The sequence below is a fragment of the Geospiza fortis genome, unplaced genomic scaffold (assembly GCF_000277835.1).
Source record: "Geospiza fortis unplaced genomic scaffold, GeoFor_1.0 scaffold29, whole genome shotgun sequence".
Taxonomy (NCBI): Eukaryota; Metazoa; Chordata; class Aves; order Passeriformes; family Thraupidae; genus Geospiza; species Geospiza fortis.
The window spans coordinates 3,842,120-3,868,896 of NW_005054349.1; the positions used below are offsets into that span (position 1 = coordinate 3,842,120).

At 41.0% G+C, this 26,777-nt stretch overlaps 1 protein-coding gene across 6 annotated transcripts in view; it reads right to left on the minus strand.

Moving 5' to 3' along the window:
• DACH2 (dachshund family transcription factor 2) overlaps positions 1-26,777 on the minus strand; it is a 240,786-nt gene that overhangs the window by 102,409 nt on the left and 111,600 nt on the right. For 4 of the 6 annotated variants that reach the window (XM_031058811.1, XM_031058808.1, XM_031058807.1 and 1 more), the window contains exon 2: positions 20,245-20,363. In XM_031058811.1, the coding sequence (XP_030914671.1) occupies positions 20,245-20,363 (119 nt within the window). The remainder of the gene's footprint in view (positions 1-20,244; positions 20,364-26,777) is intronic. The other 2 variants (XM_031058810.1, XM_031058806.1) reach the window with 1 other exon arrangement.

The following is a 26,777-nucleotide window of genomic DNA, read 5'->3' on the forward strand; positions in this document are numbered from 1 at the left end:
ATGAATAAATAAATAAATGCTGGGTTCATTTTCTGGGTGTGGGATGAATTCTCCATCAGCTGAATCTCTGAGCTGGGCCTGATGCACCCCTCAGGTACTGATGGAGCTCAGCTGGAGTGCAGGCTGCTCCCAGGTGGAATTTCCGAGCCCTGGTGACACAGGAGGGTTTCACACATGGCCAGCACGGCTCCCTAACACACTCCTGTCTGCTCAGTGTGCAGCCCATGGGCAACCCAGGCCCACGGGCTGCCCTTGCACTGCAGATTTACCCCACAGAGTGAAAAATTCCTTGTGGGAGACTCAGAATCATTCCTTGGAATATGGCATGATTTGTGTACCATGGATGTCAACAGACTGTTTGCCTCAATAATTATGTACACAAACAGTTATTCTGGGGTTTTAATGCTTCAGTGAAATAGAAACTTTTTAAGAAAAATTATTCTTATGGTCTGTTTAGTGGCACATGTCCCCCACAAACATGTTTCTCTAGAAAAACCTACTTAGAGCAGGCAAGAAGGTTTAAACCTGCACCCTAATGGCTGGTTTGTATAAAATGTATTAAAATTTTCACTGTGCCTCATGACCACAGGAACTCTCTGGTGCCAGCCCATCAATCTGTGAGCTCTGGCACTGCTGAGGACACAGAACTGCCCAGGCCATCTCCACAAGGAGTGGGAGAAACCTCCTCATGCACTGCTCCATCCTGGGACACACCAGCTCAGCCCCCCACAATTACACCCCACAAGCTCCAGGTGAGATGCTCAATACTAAACAAGAATGAATTCTCTTTCTAGAGAACTTGCTGCACTGATTTACATGTAACTTTTCACAACAATAACCTTGGAGATGTATTTGAAGAGCAGACAATGACAACACCAACCTGAGCTGTTTTCAAACATTGCTTGAATGTTTTTCCTTCCATTGTCAAGTGCAACGAAATAAAAAAATACAAATTATTCAAGTGTGAAATCGTATTTAAATCTAAGACTTTCTCTGGCTGTTAGGACACCTCAGCTCAAGCTGCAGAGAGTTCCCCACCCTGCTGTTTCACCAGGATCCATAATCTGGATTAAATCCACAATCTGGATTTAATTCAGCTGAAGCTGCTATGGGCCTGCCCCAGCACTGCTGTGGCCACAGGGATGGCAGGGGAGGCCCAGGAGTGCATTAGCCAGGCTGTGAGCAGCTGATGAGCTGTGCTGATTCATTTCCAGCCACATCTACTTGGACATGACTGGGTTTCAATCCTTGACCTACAGAATTTTAAGCATGGCTTCACTCATAGTAGAGATTTCGTATATAGACAAAATAGGGATTATGGATGACTTCTAAGTCAGCAGGAAAGAAAGTCCTTTATAATCAGGATTATTTACTGTACTGAAGATTTCTTTAACAACAAAAATTTTAAAAAAATCCTTCCCAACTCAACTGTAAATTAAGTTTAAAGCTGGTAGAACTTACTGTTGTTAAGTACATAAATAACTGAAGTGGGAATGTGTACCAGAATTTAAATATACAGACACCAACAGTTTCTCCTATGAATTCTTCTATCAGAAATAAAAGCCTCCCATTTCTCATTTTCAGCCTACTCCTCTCTCCTGTTTCTTTCAGTAAACAGCTCTTACCTTGTTTGCTGGAAAAGCCTGAAAGAAAAACCTCAACATGATAAATTAACATTAGATTTAGGAGAAATTACAGCACCACAGGAAATCCACGGAATGGCTGAGGTTGGACAGGACCTCTGGAGATCATGTAAGCCCAACCCTCCCTTTGAGAGCCACCTGGAGCAGATTCCCCAGGACAGATGCAGGTGAGCCTGGGGATGTGCAGGGATGGAGATTTGAGCCCAGGGAGCTCCAGTGGTCACTCAGCCCTCCCTCCCAGGCAGCTCTCCCGGGGAAAACATTCCTGCCCCAGGGCTGATTACTCAGTCAAACCAAAAATCAGCACTGAAAGCAGGAAACATTATTCACATTAAAAAGAAAGAAGAGCCACATTGATGCAGAAAAAGCACATTGGTTTAGCTAATGAGCACTAACAGAAAAACAGAGCATGGAGAGTGTTCCACCAGATCTCACCTGTGCTCAAAGCACTCCCAACCATCTGTCTGCCTCTGCACTACACCCAGAAAATGCAGATTTCACACGTGGGAAAGAACACTATCCCTGCAACTGAGCCACCCCTGCAGCCACTGTCCTCCTGTTTGTCACCAGCTCTGACCCTGTCCCATGAGAGGAGGGCACAGACCCAGAACCTCTGCTCTGTCTTCCCAAAGTCAGCCCTCAAAGTTCACCCTTCCTCTGCTCAGAACAACTTAAAAATCCCTACAATTATAACTTCAGATGTATTCGTTAGCAAATGCTATCCAATGAGCATGTCCCAGGCATTTATTTTCCTTTCCCAGAAGGAAGTTTCTCAAGCACATAAATAAGGTAAACAAATGTTTTAGGTGACAGCAGAAAATCAAACTCACCCTTTGTTAATAACCACTGGGTTGAAATAAAACCACATTTTTTTTATTTCAAGTATGAGTATTTACATGACAAGATAAGTCATTTAATTCCATGTACTGAAGCTGAATTGTGATTACAGCGCACTAACTTGTGGTTATCCTCACTATGACATCCCAAAATCAGTGACAATGGCAAAGTGCTAAGAACACATCATGCACACAAACCAGGGAGGCTGCCCAACAGTCAGAAAGCAAACCTGGCAACACCTAAATATCAAGTTTGAGTTTGCTGATAGTCTGCCACGATTGCTCAAGAGGCAATCAAAATTAACATCAGAAAATACTATGCTAGGGTCAAACAAGAATATTTGTAATAAAACTTATTATAGATATGTATATTATATATATAAACATTATTTATTATATAATATGTACATTATATTTTATATTTGTACATACATATATACATTATAGATGTATATTATATATTATATATATGTGTGTGTATATATATATATTTAAAATCTGATCTTTGGTTTTAACCCCACAAAAAGAGAAATGGAAGGAAAACAGGTTGCATTATAGCGGAGGTCAAAAGAGCCACCCTGCATCTACGATCCCCGTGTGGAATTTCAGGTCAAGAGCTCCAAATCTGTGTTTCACTTGGGAATGACACCAGCCCTGTTTGCTCCCTGTACCATTTATGAGCCAGAACTTCCTGCAGGAAAACAACCTGGGCTAGGAAAGGCCCACCCTGGGGAGGAGGAGGAGAAACAGCAAGTGGAGGTTGTCACAACTGTACCTCCAGCCCCTTTAGCTTCACACATGATTGCTGCAGCTTCAAGATGCCATGTTACATCTTTAATTGTGGGCATTTAGCAGTCTGCCTCTTATTATTAAGACACTGCTGAATTTTATTGTCAATGTGGCCACAGGACAAGGCTAATAATTACCAGCACCAGAAGCAGCTTGTGGTTTTATATTACATTGAGGTAAATTACACTGGAATTAGAGTGGATTACTTTTATCAAATGGGGAATAAGCTGTTAATTAACTCCCTGCTGTAGCAATCTTTTTCTGAGCTTGCAACTGTTATTAGCTCTAGATTAAACTGTTGAATTAATTTCCCACTTACTTACTATTTCAAGAGTTTTTAATTTACCTGGCAGCAGTTTTAATGGGAAATTGTATTAGTGAGCATAAATTGTTTTTGGGAAGGGTAAACAGTTTGTGATAATGTTTATTAAGTCGTTTTGTTTGAGCAAAAATATAATTGCAGTTTTAATTAGTGCATGCTTGTTGGAGTATTAGGTTCGAGATTACATTTTGGCATTCTGAGGAAACAATCGCCCAGGTAATCCCAACATTTATGAGTGAGAGCAAAGGGAAAAGCTGGGTCAACACTGCCCAGCCCTGGGGTGCACACAACACACACAAAAACACTCAAATTCACACAAACACATATCCAAAGTCACTCAAATTCACCCAAATTTACACACAAACACACACAAACGCTCAAATTCACACAAACATTCACAAAAACTCAAATTCACAGAAACACATCCCCAAATTCACTCAAATTCACCCAAATTCACACAAACACATACAAAATCTCAAATTCACACACCCAAAAACTCAGTCACATAAACACACATCCAAATTCACACAAATCCACACACACAAACACTCAAATCACTCAAATTCACAAAAAAAACTCAAGTTCACACAAACACACACCCCAATTCATGAAAACACAGATAAACATTCAAATTCACACAAACACACACCTAAATTCACACAAATACTCAAATTCATACCAACACGCACCCAAATTCACACAAACACACACCTAAATTCACACAAATACTCAAATTCATACCAACACACACCCAAATTCACACAAACACACACCTAAATTCACACAAACACACACAAACAAATTCACAGCAACACACACCCAAGTTCACCCAAATTCACACAAACACTCAAATTCACATAGACACACGCCCAAATTCACACACACACAAAACCTCAAATTCACACACACACAAAACCTCAAATTCACACAAACACACATCCAAATTCACACCAACACACACCCAAGTTCACCCAAATTCACACCAACACACACTCACAAGGGCCCAGCAGGTTCAGGAAAGGGCCAGGTGGTTCCTGAGCTCTCTGCCCCCCTGCTCAGCCTCACCACTGCTGTCCCCACTCACCAGACCCCCCTGTGTAATAGAAATTCCCTCCTTGTGAAGGATTTGTAGGAATTAGACATGGAAGACACAATTCAGCTCAAAAGTGACCTGGAGAAGTTCCCTGGTCACCCCCAGCCCCATCTCCAGGTGCTGAACTGTGCAACCCCTGGCTGCCAGGCTGGAAAGAGCATTTTCTGATCATGGTTTGGCTGGAAAAGCAAGATCTGGCAATAGATATGGGTGTAAGCAACTCCATCACAGCCTAAAGCCAGCCATAAACACACAACCCAATTAACATTTGTTCTTGGGCTTTGTTTCCCTCCATCAGCACTTTTTTCCCATAGTGCATTCAAGGTGTGGTCAATGACAGAAACCATTAAATGGTCTTCAAAAAGTCTGTAATATGGCTTTTTTTTAATCCAAACATTAACATAAAAATGTTCAACTGAAGTTTATTCAATTAATTTTGGTTCTCAATTTATAAAGATTTTATTATTCATGCAAAGGAAAATGAGAATTAAGATGCAATGTGCTGACATGGAGTGGAGTTTTACAGCCTTTTTAATACAGATGTAATTTTAAAAATAATAGGTTTAAAATAGTAAAAAACCAAAAACTAATAGTTTTGCTAAATTACCTTTTTATTACATGGTTTCAATTAGCATTCCCTCATCCTCCCACCCAACATGCAGATTGTTCTCTCGTTGCTCTGAAGGAAATTATGAGATGATAGAAGTAGAGAAGATACTTCAACCAAATGTTAGAGCCTCAATTGAAAACACAAGTACACAGCATTCCCAGAATGATTTGTTGCAGCAAATTCTATAAAAGTTAACAGTTCCTAAAAATGTATATAACTTATGGAGCATGGTTCTTGCATATGGCAACAGATTATCCTCCTAAACTCATCAGTTATTACATTTAATATGAGCTATGCTAAAAATTACAAACAATAAAACGCTTTCATCCTGACTGGGGTTTTTCATGTCTTTGAAGCCACCAGAAAGCTGAGGTGGTTTTAGTTAAGGTATTACTCCTCAGCATGAGGAAAATGTTATACTACAGGTGCAGGGAAGATTTAATCCACATGTTGTGGGGTTACGTGTGGATATAAACAGTGGATTAAGCCTTGGGTCCCTTCACTTCTGACTCTCCCAGTCAGAAGAAAAATGGCCTAATTCTGAAATTGTATGGTTCCCTGTGCTGTCAGCAGCCTCTATTTCATCTGCAGAAGGTTCTGTGAGACAGAGCCCAAGTGATCACCATTTCATCATCATTTATAACACTGAAGATCACAAAATATGTAGGAATATCCATGCTGAGAGCAAGAGCAGAGGTCGCTGCTGCAGACATAAATGAGCCCAGCCCCAAAACCCACTCAGCCTTTCCTGCAGGACTGTCCCAGCAGTGACCACACACTGAGCTCAGGCAGCTCAGGGAACTCAGGAGAACAATGTCACAGAGAAGAGACGCAAACCCTGGTCAAAAATGCTTTGAACACCTGAAATCAAATTTCAAGGTGTTCTGGTAAGACCAAATTTAATTCCTACTTGAGTACATAAAGTATTAATTATCTTCCCTGATCTAACAAGTAGCTTTTAATGCTCGAGGTTCTGCAGTTAAAGTTCACATTTGGAAACTCCAAATACCTTCTCAATACCTTTTTTAATTATCCTCCTCTTATGGCATAAATATTTTACCCTAACAAAATCAGTTTTATTTCCAGAAAGACTAGAATATAATATTAAACACTGATGTATAAATCCATAGGGCTTAAGATTTCCACAAATAAATCTTTTTGTCACTTCATATTCTGTGTTCTTAAACAGGAAAGGACACTTATGGTAAAGAATGCTCAGAAAAAGGGAGCTTGTGACCACAACAGAGCAGAACTAGAACCCATTTCCAAACCCACCTTACTAAGGGATTCAGTCCACGTAACTTTTCAACATCTCTTTTGTTGATTTTTTAAAGAAAATAGAGTAACCTAATTAGAGCAAATACCTGAAAGATTTCTTTGGAGAATTTCCTGTTTATCTATCAGCAATATGTGCCATCTGTAATATCTTTGTATTTTATACTCCATAATGGCATTCCCTAGAAAGGATATTTGTCAAATCTAAACCTGTCAGGCTACAGCAGATCTGTGTTGAGATTAGCTCTCTATTCCACACCAACCTGCCTGACATAACTATTACAGGACAGAAGTCAGGAACACAAGCAGGCTCCATCACCCCGTCCAGAATACAAAACCAGGGCTCTTAGATGGAAAAGTTTTCATTTCTTTTCTTACAAACTTCATAGAAGAGAAACCTATTGAGAGATTTACGGCAATCTGTAGAGCTCAATTTGATAGGATCCTTTTTAGGTACCTACAAACACACACACGGATCAGTGGAAATCAGCACAGATCTTCCTACTAAGTCAGACAGCAATTTTATAGTCAGACAGCAATTTTATAGTTGTGTTTCTGTCTAAGAGCAGCAAATATTAGACAGATGTATGAAACAAAAGGTAATCAGAGCTTAGAACCAGAGCTAAAACCAGCCATTCATTCACATGAGATACAAATGTCAGCAAACACCTCGGATTTCTCTCTGTAATAGAAATTTCCTCCTTGTGAAGGATTTGTAGGGGTCCTGAGCTTTGCAAACTTAATTCCTGTTTCATCAGGAAAAAAAACTGAACTCCTTAAAACTGGAAAAAAGAACTCTATTAAAAGCACATATACACTACTAAAACTGAATTTAACAATACTCAGAAGCTGAGAATAAAGGGACCACTAACAATATAAAAATGTTTAAAGAGGGTAACAAGAAGGAAAGGCTGAAATGTCTCAGCAGGTTCACTGTCTGTGCCCAATGCTCTGCCTGTGTTTGGGACTGTCTCCAGGTGGAGTTTCAGGCACAGGGGGAGGATGCACAGAAGGACAGGTTCTCTGAGGAGCTGCAGGAGAGTTTCCCCTCTCCAGGACAGCTGGGGATCAGCCCAGGCAGGAAGGGCTCCCGTGACAGGCGGCGACAGCAGCCCCAGCCCTGTTGTGTCTGAGGCAGGTACGCTGTAAAATTTCAATGATGCCTTTAAATTCTAATGGTTTCAAGCTGCTGTAAACTTCTGCAGCCATCAAAAATAATCTGTCATGGGACTAAGGGGTATGAACATCATGTCAGAGCCACTCTGCTGTTAGATTTATTGGAGGGTAAAGCATGTCATTTATGCATCAACTCACAGGAGAAAAAAGCAATCCCTATGAAGTCAATCTAATAATAGACTGGAAAGCAATGATTACTGTTTCATGTGCAGCAGCTATTTGTAGCAGAAGTTGGCCTAATTCAGCAGGCCTTGCCTGTCAGAGCTCTGGGATTAGCAAGTGTTTAGATGAAAATCTATCGGGAAACATCAGGAAATGTTTTAATGAAGAACAAAAGTCTTCATTGTTAAATTTAATATTTGCTGAAACTTTTCCATTTCTACCGCTTCATTTCTAAAAAGCTTACTGGAAGTGACATCCCAAATAGAATACAAATGTTGAGGGACTGCAACTTCAAATTATCTTCCACAGTTCTCTGCAATTTCACTGCAAAAATCTGCTCTCACTCTTCTCCTGTGGGCGGAATGCCCTGAAATTGAGTGCAAGATTTTTTAAAGACATGACTAATAATCATGGCCTCACTGTACTACACACATTTTCCACCATCTAAATATTTCATATCTATTGACTAATCAACCTTGTCAGGCCCCACATGGCATCATCCAAGGGCTGGCATCATTCTGGGGAGTGGAAGCAGGATGACAGACAGCTGCCACTCAAACGCAGACACACAGAAATGGCACGATGGGAACCAGAAGATGCCAAGTGAGTCCCCAGCCCATCCCTGTGCCAGGAGCCAGGCACCTGGGAATGCCTTTAACATTCTCACTTTTTGAAACTAGTTAAAAAAAAAAAAATCTCAGATCCCTTAATTAGGTTCCAGTGTTAACTAACCCTGGGGAAGAGGCTGCCTTTCATCTTCCTTCATCCATTAAGCAACATTAAAACTAAACCAGAGAAGATATTTCAATTCCCTTTCACTTCAAGACATTGTTCAGCACAGAACACAATGAATGGCTCAAACTGAGAAACCAAGACATTCCTATCTAAAGGAAAAATCAGGAGTTAATCTGATTACTACATACAGTGCATAGCTAATTGCCTCCAGTGAAATTCCCAGCAAAGAATGACAAATAAATAGAGAAAATAAGACATTCCAGTGGATGTAGGAGACACTGAGGGAAGGTTTAGCCACACCACAAGTTCACAGCCTCTACCAGAAAATGACCCAACCAGCAGGAAAGCATCAGCAGCTCTTGGTATTTCTTCTAAATGTGCAGAAATGGGCAAACACAGACTGCTCCACCTGTAGTCAATACTGACATGGTTACAAGTCTGGACTGGCAAGATCAGTGCCAACCTACTCCATCTCATCAATTTAACTCATGAATCTTCAGAGTCCCAGTTAAACCAAGATCAACCAACATTGCATCCATTCTGCACTTCAGAAAAACCTTCATTTTTAATCTAAGATTTAATATAAAAACTAAGAGGAAATTATTCTATTTTATTCCAACTGCTTGATGAAATTAATATTGATAACTCCTTTTAGACACCTGTGTCTAAACTCTTTTTACACAAACCAAATTTATTTTATTATGGGCAAAAAACTGTTCCCAGGATATTTTCCTGAGTGCCATCTACAGTGAAAACGTCCCAAAAATGAACACAAATTCTCAACAGGATTAGGACTCATGCTTAGCTAATGTAGAATGATAAGCTACTCTGAAGAAATATTATCTGTAATTAAAATTTGTAATGAACCAGTTCCAAAACAGGAAGGCCAAAACAATTTGTGGTGCATTTCCTTGACATTTAACAGGTTTGAATAAGAGATTTTGCTGACAAGTTTTCAGCAATCTAACCCAGCTACAAACACCAAACAGCCTTCTAAAGCTTTACACTGACTAATCCAATGAATTTCAGGAAAAAAACTTGAGATCAATATATCCATGTATTACACAGGAGTCCACAGGAAGGGAGGCACTGAACCCACCAGGGCAGAGCCCTCTGAATTCCCACTGCGAGATGGCAAACTTGCCTGGGTCAGCTGGATTTGAATAATAGGGTGTTCTTAGCCCAAATAACCTCTTGACTTCCACACCTAACAAAATGGAGAGGCTCTTTCAAGTGCCTCCTGGATTTAGCAGCTGTTGCTCTGACACTGTCAGCAAGGCATCCATCTCCATCACAGTGTGAGCCTTTCAACTTCCCTTTCTTTCTCCTTCCTTCCACCCATCAGCTCCCAGCCCTGTGGGAGCAAGAGCTCGGGCAATCTCCCTGCTCTCTCCTGCACGCTGCCTCTTTGTTTTAGCATCTTTTACATGTGCATCTCCCAGATCTGCCCTGCACCCACGGGAAGCTGTATCTGGGTGCCTCGGGGAGGTGCCTCCAGGCTGGTTTTGCTCTGCTGTTCTGAAGCACTCTGCTGCAGCATCTCCCCTGCAACTTGCCTTGCCCATCACCACAGGCACTTTGCTTTTTATCCTCATTATTCTTTTTGATTTTTCTTTGCTTGAAATAAAATCCTCCATATGTTTTGCTCTTCTTTTATTGGAAGATGTTAATGCTGTGTACCAGAGGGCACAGTCAGATGAGGGATTGCCATTTGGACAGAATTATACACCCAATTACTGCCTAGGGTATATCACCTGTATGAGTGCTTTCAGCACATCTCAGCTCTGTTTCTGGCAGAATTGAAGGCAATATTTTACTGCTGGAAAACAATATTCAGTGCTTTCCAAAGGAGTATTTTTTCTGTCAAAGTCATTCAAATTACCTAGTACTTAATGGCCTACAATTCACTGTAGATATATTTCTAGTTCTTAAAAATGTGACCCATCTGAATTGTAAGTGCTTTTAAAAGAAGAGCTCAGCCATATGCACTTTTAGTTAATTTAAAACCATATTCAAACTCTTCTCCTCATTTGAGTTCTCATCTGAAAAAGTGAACTATTACTTTAAATGTAAAGATCATAAGAGATCAGGAGTTCTTTAAAAGGAAACCAGTCCTGTTTCACCAGCCAGGCACGAGGAGGCTGCACATCTGAAACAGCTTTGGTGTGCTGGGCAATTCACATTCACCGAGTGGACGAGCTGAAATAAGCATAATAAATGAAAGAGAATAAAATAAAAAACAATTTCACACTAAGGGAAGGCTTGACTTATAGGAAGTGGCAGCTCTGATGGCCCAAGGCACAGAATTAGTTTTGCCACTCGATAATTTGACTGATTCACTCGAGTGGCCAGAAAAGGACATTTTCTGCCTGATTTCAGTGTAATGAAGTCACCTGCTCTGTGACTGCCAGGGCCAAGCCAAGGACCAGGACCAGGCTTCTTGCTCGTGTGAGACCCAGCTATAGCTGCACATCTGCCTTTTTACATGTGAAACCACACAAGCACCATGAAAATTACCTGTTCCATTCACTCCCCTGTTTACAGAGAGTTTGGGGCTACTGCTGGGATGTTCTCCCAATTCTGCTGCATATCCCAGCAAAGGGCCTGTGCTTTGCTGCTTTTTTAACAAAGGAAGTGACAAAGGCAAAGACAGAAAAAATAAAGCCATTGCAAGGCACTAGAAATATATATGACATTTTTTTTCTTAATTAGGAATGATTATGAAATTCTTTATGAACAATTACAGCAGATTTTACAATAAATTTATGAAACATCCATTAAATGTAATTGTCCTCCTCACACATCTTATATAAAAAGACTGTAATATACAGGCAGAGATTTGGGAACACATCTAAACAACTTGCATGACATGATGTCAGTTTTATTCCTGCTTTGCTGAACTGGGGTCAGACTGGTAAATGTAATATATGTGCTCATCTTTAGGCATATGCTCAGTTTCACTGGTTATTATTTACAGCTAACCTTTCAGGGTAATGACTGTGTACTGCATGTCAAAGGAACAAAATGTTACATTGCTACTGAAGAGAATATTTTCTTCTTTTTATGCAAATATTGGATTGAGACTGCCCCAGTCAGGAGAGATAATCCACTTAGAAATAATAATATTATTATTAAAGCACATCCAGTCAGTATGCAAATGCAAAAAAACCCCAGCAATTAAGCATTTCATTTTTTTACAATTGTTCAACAGTAAAAACAAAGATGTAATGTGCATCAAAATGATTTATCATTTTACAACCAATTTTCTACTTGACATATGTTAGTGCATGATTCATCTACATTTTTCAGAATCAAAGTCCATGATCTGGGAAACTAATTCTGTTAATAAAATGAAAAGGTGACCTTGCTTAATTTAATAAGTCTGTGTAGAAATACTCTTTCAACATGTTAAAGAATTACAAAAAGGTTATCATAGCTTGCTTTCATGGGAGAGTACTCTACCTTTTCCAGCTCATTTCTCAGGCCTTTAATGTAATTCATTAGATTACATAAAAACAATGTAGATCATTATATTTTAATAAAGGCTTTCTTTTCCTAATAAAAAGTCTGTCATTTATATTCAGACATGTATTATATAAAATGCTTCTCTTTCTGAAGTGCAGCTTTTCATATTCAAGTCACAGGAGGCTGGTAGCTGGAGGAATTTCTAATTTTTTGCAAAGGATTTTCAGCATGAATTTGGTTTCTAGATTGAATCCTCCAGAACTGCAGCCCTACATTTATCTTCCAGAGAGGATCAGCAACAGCAGCTGCCACCAGCAAACCCAGAGGCTCTTCTGTTCAGGAAAGGATGGTGCACAATAAATACTACACTCATTAATCTGCTTGTTTTGCTTTACACCAATTAATGTTCCCTGTGATAAAACAGTTTATACAACTAAACTATGCAACTATGCAACCTTTATAAAACTGCGCAACTAAAACAGTTTATACAACACAAACACATTTCCAGTGAAATCCTACTGCAACCTCACTTATTGAGAGTGATCAGGCAATCAATCAGTTTCAGTTATTCTCTCTTCCAAATAAAAATGTGCACCTCCCCAGACTGCTCAGAAAGAGATGTTTCCTGTTCACCACAAATTCTAATTTGTTGCCAGCCCTTGGCACAACTTTTATTGCTTGGGGAGGGCTGAGGGAAGAGCACATTGTTCCTGTGCAGGAGGAGACACCAGTGCAGCCAGGGTGGGACCCTGGGATCAGGCACTGACTGCATCCTTTGCAAAGCATCCTCACAGAACCTCTTCTCCAAAACTCTGGGGAGCAGGAAAACACTTGTGGTTAAGACTTGATTAAGGAAAACACTTGTGTTTAAAACACCAAGTAATCCAAACCAAATCAATCATTCGTTTGCTGATCTTAAATCACACTGAAGCATTTTCCACGTCTATGGGACAAGGACCAGAACACAAACATATTTAAAATGACAATGGAAGCACTCAATACCTGGCCAGAACTATGGAACCACCTGGATTTTTAAGTACACTTTATGTTTATTTTTTAATCCAGTGAGATTTATTCTCTCCTTTTTCCTGCATAACTTCACCAGTGTTGTTATATCAAGAATTTTGTTAAAATACAGCTTTATGAAGCTTTCCTTTAGGAAGCCACACTACTCCAATCTAATGCAGGTCTGAATGCTGCATTTCAAGAGAATATTATTTCTATAAATATAGCAGCCTTTAGCATTGCAAGTAGATGATGGACCAGTATTTTTCTGCAACCAGAGGTGTATTATCCTTCCAGATAAAATTGTACCTACTAAGTTTGAGGTCACAGAACTAAAAATTTAGATAACTTGAGTTTAACAAGTCTTGAAATCTTGCTGGATACACAAAATGCAGTCAGTGTGGGAATCAAACACAACGAGATGCATTTAACTATACTTGTTTGTGATACTGGTAATTATTTGTTCAACTTTATCAAAAGTTACTGTAAAGGAAAATAAAACCTAACAAAACCAATTAAATTATAACAGTGTTATTGCCAAAACAGTCCTCCAGAAAAAAGGGAGTGCTGAATGAAGGCAAATCCTTCACACCTCCTGATGCTATTTGTGACTTCAAGTCACTTCTTAACAATAACTTAAAGGAGTTAAAAAAGGTTTCAAAGTCAGCTGAAGACAAGAGAAGAAGAGAGGCTTTATGATCACTCCAGACCTGAGTGCCATGGACAGGAGACTACCAGGAAAGCTGCTGAAAAATAATGCCATGGATGCCAGAAACAGAGAGATGAAAACTCACTGGTTTTGCTAACTCTGTGACGCTCCAGCCAACTTCTTCAAATGCTTCCCTTCCACCTGCAAATCAAGGCAAGCTCAGTGCAGCCCTACCCTGAGTGTCAAGATGATACAGGCTTAATTCTCTCAGTGTGACCACCCTGACTGAACTTTGTTTTCCTTAAAGATGTAGGAACTCAGTAGGATTAATTTTCAAAAAAAAATTTTTACAAATGCATAAAAATCGAAGTACATTGCTGAGTTTCACACTTCTCGGACAGTAATTAGTAGCTGAGGCTAAGTGTAAATTAAATTTACAACAAGGTTAACCATTCAGCAAAATCTCAACAGCTTTAGCTATTCATTTGTCAAAAACGTAATGTCCCACCTGACAGAGCAGACACTGAAAATGGATCCTTGAAGAAAGATAGTATTAGAAAAGGAAAGAGAGGAACTGAGTGACTCACACTCACCAAGTATAGTTCTGAGATTATCAGAACTCTAGTGAATGGCTGTATTAAAAGAGTAATGATATGATCCTGCATTCCTCATTCACTCCAATTCAGGCTCCCTTCAGCACAGAAATCTGCTGGCATGAGATGGGTGGTGCTCAATCATGCTGCACACATGGTCTTTAATTTTAAAATCCAGTTAAATAGATGTTCTAACATCATTTTTTATCTAAGAACATTTCATGATCAAATGAAAGAGCGCACATGTAACTTATTTGTCAGCTTTACTGAGCAGTGGATAACTTTCCTATGTAACTCACACCAGCTTTCATTTCCCAAATCTATCTGCATTCATTATGACAGTAAAAATGAAGAGTTGCTAAAGAGACGTATGCATTTTTATTATTGTTTGAAAAAATAGATCTTTCCACAGTCCTTTGAGCTTCTGAGTGTGTGATTTGTATAAAATATTTCTCATTTTGGGGACACAGCAGATGGAGTGCAGGGCACTGTGGGATATGCCATTTATCACAATGACAGTGCGTAGGTAGCACTGATCCTCTCACCACAGGGGGAAGCTCGAGCTGCAAATGTGGAGCAGCATTAAAAGCCCGACGAGTGGAGTTTGGCAACACTTGTACTACTCATTAACTTAATCATATTAATTTATTAGCCATATATATCAAAGTAATTCACTACTGAATTGTCACCAAGAACAATTTATAAACTGTTAATGTTCCCCATAGGCAGAGGAGTGTTGTGGCATCCTTAATCAGCGTGTTTGCCTTTGATTAAAAATAATAATTTCTACCAAGCCAGGTAATGCCAACAGTGACAAAGTTCTGCATATGCTTCTCATTATAAATGGAACTTTCAAATACGTATGACAACAGTAAAAAAAAGGGAAAAAAAAACCACAAGGAAAAAAAGGGTAATTGTAAACAGCGAAATGAGCCACAGAAATGGGATGTAAACACACAGAAATGCTCAGTCAAATTAACAAGTGGGGCAAGGGTCTGTGGGATTGCTGGCAGCAGGAGCTGCCATAGGCTGTGCTGGCTGATGTGTGCCCACCTGGATAAACACAACTGGGCACCAGAGACCCCAAAAGCCTCCAGGCTCCTTCACTGCTCTACCACAGAGATACCACATCAAAATTCCAAAGACTGCAGAAAATCCTGTTCTATCCCCCCTTTGCTGTACAAAGACTGAGTGGCTGCTGCTGTTGCTGCTGAAGGAACACAAGAAGTTACCAGATCCTGTGAGCTGCTCTATTTGAGTCCCACAATGATGCGACTTGGTGCAGCTATTAAAATATTAACTCCACTGAATTATTAATTACCTGAAACTATTAAGTTCACAACAGATTCTTTAAACTATTAATAAGACAAAACTGTTCTGAAAAAAAGTATTTGTATCTGTACAAATGAGTCAATATTTTAAACACTGCATTCTTAAAAACTCTAGACAGAGCTTAGACAGTCTATTTTAACTGCTTATGAAATAAAAGAAGAATCACTTCAAGAGGAGTGAAACTAATGTAGCTGATAATGAAAACAGCAGTTTATCTTACACACTGGAAATGCAGGTGGTTTGCTTCTGTCTGAGTACCCACTTGAAAATGCCTTTTTTTCCTCTTCTCACCTGTCTCCCCACCAGCCAGGCTTCCTGCCATCCCTGTGCTGAGCCCTCAGCAGCTCCCAGCCCTAAATCCTCCCTGTGATCCCTCTGCTGACCCCCCAGCCCTAAATCCTCCCTGTGATCCCTCTGCTGACCCCCCAGCCCTGAATCCTCCCTGTGATCCCTCTGCTGACCCCCCAGCCCTGAATCCTCCCTGTGATCCCTCTGCTGACCCCCCAGCTGTCCCCTGCCAGGCTGCCACAGCTCGGGGCAGCACAGCCCAGAAAAAGCCAACAGGGATGCTCCAAACAGGCTCGTGCCATCACCCTGACCCTCCCAGGACTGCCAGCTCCAGCTGCAGGACACAGCCATGGGCACTCACAGAGATCCCACTGCCCCAAAAACTGCCCCACGCAGCTGCTGAGCGCCCTGTACCACCATCTCACTAAGTTCTATAGACAGGATCATTTCTTCCATGAGCCACCCTCTACAATACCTTGAAGACAAAATGAAGCAGTCCCCAAAATGTTTTTATTGAAATAATGGCAGCCATTCTACAGAGTGAGCAGAGAAAAATTGCCATGAAGGCAGAGTGGTTTTCTAACCTTTTCTGAGGACAACCGAAATGAGGGGAAGGAGGACTGGAGTTGCACAGATAACTATCAAAAGATCCAGCCACTCTTTCAGCTTCATTCCATATGGACAGTTTGCTGAACCACTGGCTTCAATCATGCAACAGATTTCAGCTTCTCTCCACACAGCAAACTAATGCTTCAGACCCCAAAACTTCCTTGAGAATCTATTCCCCAGATAAGTCCCAGCTGCCTTGTTAAGATACACTGATGATAAAGACTTGTACATTAGTAGGAGATAAAGCCCTTTTTTTGTTCATGTCACTTCATCCCACGGCATTGTTTGAAGGACTGAGCCTTTGATGACCATCCCTCTGTGACACACAGGATTTTAGCTCTGCCCTCACAGCAGGCAGGGGCACCACGCTGATCCCCACATTTCCTACACCAATACAAAAAGGAAAGCACTTTCTCCTAAGTTAACATAAACTGGACAGTGCTTACTCCAGGATGCAGCCAGGGCAGGGTTCCTGTGCCTCCTCAGCCCTCCCCAGGGGTGGCCATCCCACACACACCACCTCATCCTTCTCAGGCACAGCACTCACCCAGATTAACCCAAATATTCCCATTCCCTCAAGGTGCAAAGTACCTACAAACATTTAAAAAGGTCAAGGCTTCACTTGCAGCTCCTTCACAAGTTCCTTAGGTCTAAGAGGAGATGGAGCTGGCTGTGCCAAGAGGTCAAAAAAATCCCCTCCACACTGGGAAATGCAGCGTGCCTAATTTAACTACCTGTTTATTATGTGAAAATGACCATGTAAACCGAGCTGACACAAACCAAATGGGTGATGAAAATAACAGCACATTTCAAGGAGTGGAAACACAGATGGCTCGTCGGAGTCTGCAGGAAGTTACCAATCATCAGTGTGTAATACCCCCTCCAGACAGAGCTGCCAGCTCTGCAGCCACAACTCGAGACCCATCCATCTAAGCAGAGCCAGCCTGGACCCCACTGCCTCCACTGCACCTTGACAGCAGCCTGGAGAGGGGGTAAAAATGAAAAAATGCAATGCTGGGTGAATCATGCTGCATTGCCTGATGGGGAGCCTGTTACTAAATAGAAGAAAACAACTAAGCTGGACATGGCAAATGAGGGAGCCACATAAGGAGAGTTGTTGTTGTTTTGGTTTTTTTTTTAATTAGAATAATGTAGGCAGACTAACATTAACATCTGCATATCCGTGCTGTAGGAACAATAGGCAAGATCAGACACAAGGATTATCAAGGACAAGAAGACATCCAGAGGAAATGCTTCAGGCAATTACACTGCAGTTACAGGGGGCAGGTAACCAGAGAAGTGCTCAAGATGTAAAAGCTCTGTCTTGCCTCCCTATCAGCCTCTGCTCTTCTGGAAGGGATGGATCCAACCCTGCCATGCTGCAAAATATCTCAGTCCTGGGTCCTGCTCCCCTCCCACAGCCACCCAAACATTCACAAGGGAGCTGGGAGCAGCTTTTATTCCAGTCTATTGTCCACCATTTGGAAATCTGGAAGAAAAACCTCTGTTCTGTGTGACAAGTGTTAAAACCCATTTTGTCCTTATTTCGGCCAAAGGAAAGAACCCAATCCCAAAGTATTGCAGGCAAAGCAATGAGAAATCTCAGTGTAAAGAGGTACAGATGCAGCTCATGGGGGCTCCATCCAGAGCCAGGACTGCTCAGATCCCTGGGGAGTTCACGAGAGGCTCTTTGGGCACCTTTGCTTGCCCAGCAGCTCCCCCAGCTCTTCCCTTAGGAACAACATGAGCCCCAGGAGCCCTGGGGAGCTGTGACCCTGAGTGACAGAGCTGTGGTCCCAAGTGACAGGGCTCAGGAGCTGTCCTGCTGCTCTTGGGGCCACCTCAGCCACAGGGACCCTCCTTGTGTGCAGCCCTGGTGGCACCACCACTCTGAAATGGGCATTTCCCCCTCCAAGCTGCTCCCAAAGCCCCCTCAGCTGCTCCGGGCACTTTGTCTGGGACTCCCCAAGGTTTTCCCGGGGTCAGGGAGGTGGCTGCCCCGACAGACACCCCCAGACACACCTTCCCCCCTGTGCCAAACACAGGAGATGGAGCCCACTCACACTCCAGGCTCCAGACAACTCCCAACAGCCTGGAAATTCATCATCTTCGACTCAAACTGTGTGCTACTCAAAATATCTGTGAGACACGGAATGTGTCTGAGGTGCTTCACTGTGCACCCCCAACACGCCACGTCCTAAAATATTTCCCAGTTTGAGGCAGCATGGCAGTCTGTGTGATCCGGTGTCCTATTTGCAAACACATACACATACAGAGCGGAAAAGTAACTTGGAATATTCTGGAATTCAGAGAAGAACTGATCAATGCAAGAGGCTCTTGTGCCTTCCTGTCTATCAGTAGTAACATGAACAAGAATCCATGGAATTCCTGAGCTGAGAACACGGCAGAGATACTAAAAACCTTTCATTTATGAACTACAGGAGGGAAATCATAGTTCTGGACCCCTGTCACAAACATGAGCAGTGCCTGAAGCTGCAGCAGCCCAGCTGTGGCACGTGGCTCTGGCCAAGCCCTTTCATACTTTGGTAACTGCTCCAGCTGGGGCTGCTGTAAATATTGTTTAGGAACATTCTTTCCCTCTTTCCACAGAAAAGGTTCCCTGTGACATCCCTGGGACACCAGGGGAATCAAGGCTCTCTCTGTGTCCCTCAGTTGCAGTGCACAGGTTCTGCAAGCAGAGTGACCTGTGAGATCAGGAGAGATGGCACTCCACTCCCAGCAAGGATTTTTAATTCTGCTTTTCCTGCTACATATTCTACGACTTTGTGTTCTCCTAAAAACTTCACTGTGTTTGGCTATTAGGGAGTTACAGTTTATTTAGACTGGACTTTAATAGCAATCCTAAAACTGCTAAGCCTGTTGAATTTGTAAGCAATTACTTTTATGAATACAGCCTGTGAATATAGCTTTATTATGAAAATCAACTTACCTTTAGCACACAGCAATTAATAAAAAATTAAAACACTCATCAGGATAGCACAAGATTTAATTTAAACTCTATTAATAAATTAATGAAGTGAAATTAAATACTATGCATTAAATTATGTTTATAATTCCACATATTTTCATGCTTGATTTTTCACTTTATGATACTGAAAGCAGATTATTAAAGCACAATGCACTGTGGCAACGTGGACTTATCTGCTTTTCAAGTGTTCCTTCTGTAATTCCTACAAGCATCTCTGTCTCTCCCCAGCAGACATTAATGGGGTTACAATACACCAGGCATTAGCCACGCTGCTCAGATCCCACGAGAACTAAAACACACATGCATTTCAAAGCAAGAAATGCCTCTTACAGGCCTCCCAGACAATAGTTCAGCTTCTCAGGTTGGCTTAGTTTTTTTGTGGGTTTTTTTTTTTTTCTTTTACTAAAATAACACATTTAATGGAATTTCCTGTAAGGAAATTACAATTAATAAAGAACTAAATTACAAATCCATTACATTTTCAGTCACTGCAGCAGCAAAACAGAGTTTTCATGAATGCTCAAAAAAAAAAAAAAAAAAAAAATCCAATAACGTAACCTCTGGTAAAGCCTGCAAAAGCCCTGAAGGACAAGGCAGTTAGATCAATATTAGTTTATTTTAACTGCTGTGCGGGATGAGGAGATGAGGCTGATCACCGGCTGGGGTTTATTACCTGTTGGGGAGATGAGGCCGGGCGACAGGAGGCCGGGCACTCCGTGGGGCAGCAGCCGCGCGTTCTCCTGGATCGCCACTCCCAGCGAGCGCTTGGGGGGTCGGCCTGGGCGGGAGCTGCTGGCACAAGAGCACACATGAAAACAAGGTTTTCTTGGGGAAATGTTTGCTTCCCACACACAGCATCGATTTGTATGAAATACGTGAACCGTCAGCGATACGAGACAGTAAATATTAGGAGTTCCTGCCCAGGACGGAAAAACAAAAAAAGGGAGAAATGGCTTGGTTAAAGAGGGAAGAACTGCATGGGTGTCACATGAGCCAGGAGTAAGGTTTTCCATTATCCAAGGATTCCATCACCTCACAGGGGCTCAGTGGAGAGGGTTATAGCAGCGACTGCTCCACAGTCTCTGCCATGTACCTGGAACACAGAAAATTACAGGCTCTGATGTCCTGAGGAGATGAGGAGTTGAAGCCCTGAATGCATCACCTCCAACCCTGCTGTGGACCATGGCAGGCACCTGCCTCCTCCTGAAGGCAGCAAAGCTCACCACTTACCTTCATAGGCTGACTGCTGGGTTTAACTACCACAGATCAAGTGTTAGCCCAACCTGCCAAAAAACTCACCAGTTTGTGGACTATCAGTGCAGGTTTTAGTCCAAAATGTCAGAGGCCCCTTCACAGACTGGTTCCATTGAACTCTTGTTCTCAGCTATCACCTTCACCCCTTACATCAGTGTGTGTACCTGTCCCCATCCTCCACTGCCATCATAACACAGATTTACAGGCCAAAAAAACCATTTGAATCGACTCTTCCTCAAGCCATCTAATACAAATGCAACCTCCTCATGTTTGGAAAAGTATTGCTGCTTCTCTCTGGTCATAACAGATTTTACTCTGTTGAATAATAGAGCTTTTGACAACACAGAGTGAAACACTGTATAAAATAACTAAGCTGCAACAATGAATGAGGTTTGAATAGAAAGCATTTCCAAAATGACTTCTAGTTCACAAAGAAATTTAAGTTAAACTTCACTCTATCAAGTTACAGTGGCAAAGCCCTCCATCAATGCATGACAAACTCTGCATTTAAATGAAGAAAACTTCCAGCAGCACTCCACAGAGGTACCATTAACCTGTTCATTTTTCACACCATGCTAGTGTTATTTTGTTTTTCTGTACATCAAAGTAGCACAAAATCATTTTTTTGGTTCACTATTTTATCTCTATAAAACCATTCCCCCCTCTTTTTAGCTTCGGGTTTGTCCATTTTGAATTTCATTTTATTCAGTGTTTTTTCCATTTTTCTTTTTGATGCTTTCAGTTGTTTATCATACTATGATGGCTGTGCAGTAAAGCTTGCTACAAGAACTGCTGGGCTGTAATAATGTAAACCTAAAATAAGAGCATTTGATTTCCAGGGGAAGTCTGATGCACACATGCATTCTCTATTAAAATCACCTGCTGAAATCATCCCCTGCACAACAAAATTTCTAACAGACAGCGTTATGTTGATACGTGGGGGTTTTGAACAAACAGGAATCATTGTTCTTTTGAATTAAGGAGCCTGTAATCCACAGGCATGTGTAAGTGCTTAGCTGGCACTTACTGTCTCTGAAAAAAACCTACAAACCAGCTAAAATTAGCAGCTTTCTCCAGTGGAAGAGCTCAATCAACAAAACAACAAAACATTTTTCTCCTGAGCTCAAATACTCACAAATCTTTAGAAGAAAACTCCGTATGTTGGTATTAATCTAAGAAAAACATTTTCAAAACGCAACAAACAGCTTTAGAAGATTTTACAAAGAGACTTTTTAGTCGTGATTTGTGTTTTCAGAGGACGAGGAGGGGGGAGTTTCAGCCCTGGTTCTGCAGTTTTTGCCCCGACAGGAACTCACATTGATGGCTCTGACCATCCATGGCCCACAGGTGGAGCAGAGCACAGCTTAAGGTGTCTCCACACCTCAATGTGACACCTGTGCCTGAGCTCTGACCCACATGGAAAGCCCAAGAGATGAAGGAGGAGGAGTTCACATAAAAAGCTTACTCCATTCCCTTCCAGGGCCCTGGAAGTATTTATATCCTGTATTTATATCCTCCCTCACACAGGCAAGGCAAGTTCCACTGGGAAAACTCAGCACTTGGTGTCTCTGGGATTGGGGATTGCTGTCTTGGTGTCCTCCTGGGGAAGGGGCTGATGGACTGAAGAACAAGAAGTGTCCTCCTACCCTAGTGAAAGCCCTTTAGTGAGTACTCCTGTAAATCAGGAACTCCTAGGGCCCAGAATCAGGGCTGACAGCTATAGCCATGATAATCTGAATGGAATTGTTCCCAGCTGAATCTGTTCAAATCAAACCCAAGTCCTTTGTCTCTAATTTTATCTCGGCTTTTAAATGAAAAGCTGGACGCTGCTCCCAGCTGACCATGGCACACCTGCAAGGACCTGTCTGGGTCTGCAATGCTGAGTTCTGCAGTTCCCAGTGCCCTGTGTCTGCCTCCCAGCAAGGACAGGAATCCCAGAGCCCCCAGCACTGCAGCACACACCTCAAAATTCCAGCTGGACTCCCTGGATATTCCCAGAGATGTGTCACCCACCAGGAATCAACAGCTTTAGCTTGGGTGGACAGCACAACTCAGGATGTGACAAATCTGAGTCCAAATGCTTCCATCTGGGGCCACAAACAGATTTTCTGCCATTTCTGTTTAACCATGACACCAGGAATTTCACAGAGGATACAAATGTCTGCTCAAAGTCTTGGGTTTTTTAGTAAGATATGCACAAAGGACCAGTAGATGTAAGGTTTTGATGGGATTTACTTTCTGTAGTGAACGTGCTGCTGGCACCACCAAGCCATGGAATGTCACTGCTCTGTGACTCAACATTCCCCCCAAAATCCCCTCTTATTGCCCCACGTGCTCTAGAAATCCACCAAATTTCACCTTCCCTATTTAAAATGTATGCAACCTCCACATTCAGCCAAAATTGATAAGAAAAGCACTGCACAGTAAACCCAAGGCAAGCAGAATTATCATTTGGGGAGAGTAAGACATAATTTGTGATTATGGAAGTATTAGCATATAAATGCTAATAGCATTAGCATATAAATATTAACTTTATTTAATATTATTGCTCATCTTTTTGTCACCCTGCTCTTTTACTGCATTTTCTTTTCACGTTTTCCTTTCTCTCATTCAAGGAAGTTACATATTCAAGAAGTGTGAAAAAATCTTTTCCCCATTGGTAACAAAGGAAGTATAAACAGGAACAATCCTCTTCAAACAATTTTAAATGTATTTCTTTGAGAGTCTAAAAAATTTGTGTAGAGATTTTACTTGCCATCAATAGATCTTCGTAAATGGAAAACTACTCAAATCTAAAGTAGATATTAATTCAGTCAGAAACTTCTAGTTTATGGGTATCTTTTAAAAACTTTTTAAAAAACAAAAATTATGATCCCAAGTGAAGACCATGGAGGCTAAAACAGAAGAACAATATTGCTTCCCATGTATAACTTCAAGAAATTTATTATTTTTACTAAATAAAATAAGTATTGATTAACATTTGATTGGCATTTCTCAAACCTAAAAGCTCCTTGGATCACCAATTACACAAAAGTGAGGACGACTGGAAGTTTTGGGGTTTTAGCTGCATTTGCACCATGGTTCTAAAGTCATCACTGTCATCCTCTCCACCCCACAAAATCACTAACTCCTGAAAGAGAAAAATGAACTAATCTGAATGTTGTTCATTTTTAAAATTTTGGTTGAAATTAAATTTGTCAGAGAATAAATTACATTTTGAGCAGTATATTTGACAGCTGAAATTTATACAGGAAAATGCTGAGAAATTGTTCATTAATGTCTCTTTTCTTCTTTATTTTCCACTCCTGTTGAGAGCTAATTTTATTATTTGTTCTTTCAAAGTTTTATATATTCCCTTGATATCACAAGGATTTTTAATTTGAGTCAATACATGAAGTAATGTTTTATTTTTGTGATTTTCTTACAATTACTGATCAGCTCCGTCTTTTGTAACTATTTTATGCTCATTATAGACAACCGAATTTCACAAAATCCACAAATTCATCAATGCTTTGTAAATGGAATTAATCAGTGGAAATATGCAGCACATCACTGCTGATGTATGATAGTGCTCTACTTTTGTGCTTTTAAATATAGGAGATTTACTAGAATCAGAAGAGAATTTGCATATTAATCAAGACAAATAAACATGTGGTGATTTAACTAGGAAACTGTTATTTGGATGACAATTTAATCAGCACAGGTTGAAAGGTCCATCACTGCAGCATCCTGTTTCTGCTAAAATATTGATTGCACTACTGATTTCAGTAATGCTTTATTTTACAGGGCACAAATAACCATGTAATTACTCTTTAATTGAATGGTAATTGCTTGCTGGCAATTATTTGTTAAGTTTTGGAGTGTAATTACTAGGTTATTTGTGTTTTGTGAAATAAAATGTTATGTATTAGTAGCCCAAAATATTTTCTGTATGAATGGTCTGCCAAAACTAGGAAAGTTAGTAGTTATGATGGCAGGAATTTGATAAATAACACTATAGCACTAAAACTATTATTAAAAGGATCAGATGGACCTTTGAATGCTTTCCCTTTACAAAATTAACATTAGATGTAACATTTGTAAGATAAATGGAGGAATACTGTACCACAGAAGCATGATTTCCTCTGGGGTCTAGTCCACCATTTAGCATAATTTATCCTGATGTTTTGCTTTTCATTCTCTGAGCTTCTTTAGAGGAACTGAAATAGCATCCTACCCTCTGGAGAGCAAAGAATAAACCAAGTAGAAATATATTTCAACAGTACTTCATATTTCTGCAAGTGAAGTGGATTACCAGCAGCACATTATCTTAGCAGCCTATAAACTCTGTAGCCTTGGCAGCTCGCTAGATAACAAGGGAAAGCATTATGTTTTGCAGTGTCAATGAGATATGACACTTTCTGTGATATGTTTATTCCAAGCTGTGATAGATGAGGTACCCAATACTTTGATCGTTAAGATTTGAATTTTACTTCTACACTTTTTCATTTTTGTCATCAACTATTTATGAATTGGCAGGAGGCAGCCTCGCCAGGACTGCTGATTTTGGTGTTTGTTTTTTTTTTTTTTCAAAATAGATCCAGTTAATAAATTAATTATTGATTTCATGAGGCTGGAGCTATTTGGTTCAAAAATATGCTAGTCCTGTGATTTAGGAAGCTCTCATATGTATCACAGACTTCTTCAATAGCAACATATTTTATTAGGCTTAAAGGAGAAATACTGGAGTACTGTAGGACACGCTGTGTAAACTGCCCTGCTAATAGTGGCAGTAAGTGGTGCAAGTGCTCAGACGTAAATAAAAAAGAAAAACACAACAAAAATGACAATTTAAAAAGCAAAATAGAACACACACACACCCTCAATCTTCGTTACTTTCCTGAAACTGGCACAGGAAGCAGAAATTAAAATTTTTCGTCTCTTCAAAGATCATGAAATACCCCCTAGTGATTGTGCAAGGTACTTTTTGAAGTATTCACCAATAAATGTAACATCCTGACGAGTTAGAATTCTTCCCTGATACCTTCAGATTTTTAGTTGCAGCACGGACTTAAAATAATCTCCCTGCTTTGGCATTTATTACAAGGTTTCAAAGATGCCAGGGGTGGTTAAACTCTGCCTGACCTTTCAGTGTTTAAGGAGAGAAGCAAACCCTGACCCCGCAGCAACCTGATTCTGTCTCCTTTCGGCGCTGGCAAACTGATCACTTGTCTGGCCATGGCAGGACATTGGATCACCAGCCACATCAAAGGCAACAGGAGCCAATTCAGCAGCAGGGAAAAAGCCATCCATGCAAAATGGGCAATTAACATTAATCATACATGAAGCTGTTGGAGCTGATGAGAACCTGGTGCCCATGGCAACGCTCGGGGCAGTGCCCGCGCCAGCACCAGGCACTGCTCACCTGCCAGGGGACACAGGACATGTGCAGAAAGGCTCTGACATTCCAAAACACAATCTCCCTCACACCTCAGGTTTTAGCTTTTGTATTTTTCAGATTCTGTGCTGTTTTAGTGTGTACACTGCTTTAGTCTGAACTTCTTGTTAGGGGATGGTGAGCTCTCTGCACAGAGCAGGGAGACAAAACAATTCCTTCTCTAGCTGAGGACCAAGGACAAATGATCCAAACCTCAGGCCCAGGAGCACAAACGTGGGCTGAAGAGCGAAAAAACAAGGATGGGACTACATAACCTAAAGCTGTAATTGGACAATTAACTCCAACAGGCAAATGGACCAAAACTTATAAAAGTGAGAGATCTCATGCCCAGTCGTGCATTTTGGGACCATTTTGGTTCATCTTGGGTGCAGCCCAGGCTGGGCTCTTGTGCTGCCCAAGGTGGATCCATTGAGGCCTTTCAGTAAATCCCTGCTTTGTTCTTTAACTCTGTCCAGTCTCTCTTCTAGGTCAGCCTTAACAAAGCATCATCCCTACCCAGGGATTCTCCAGGGAAT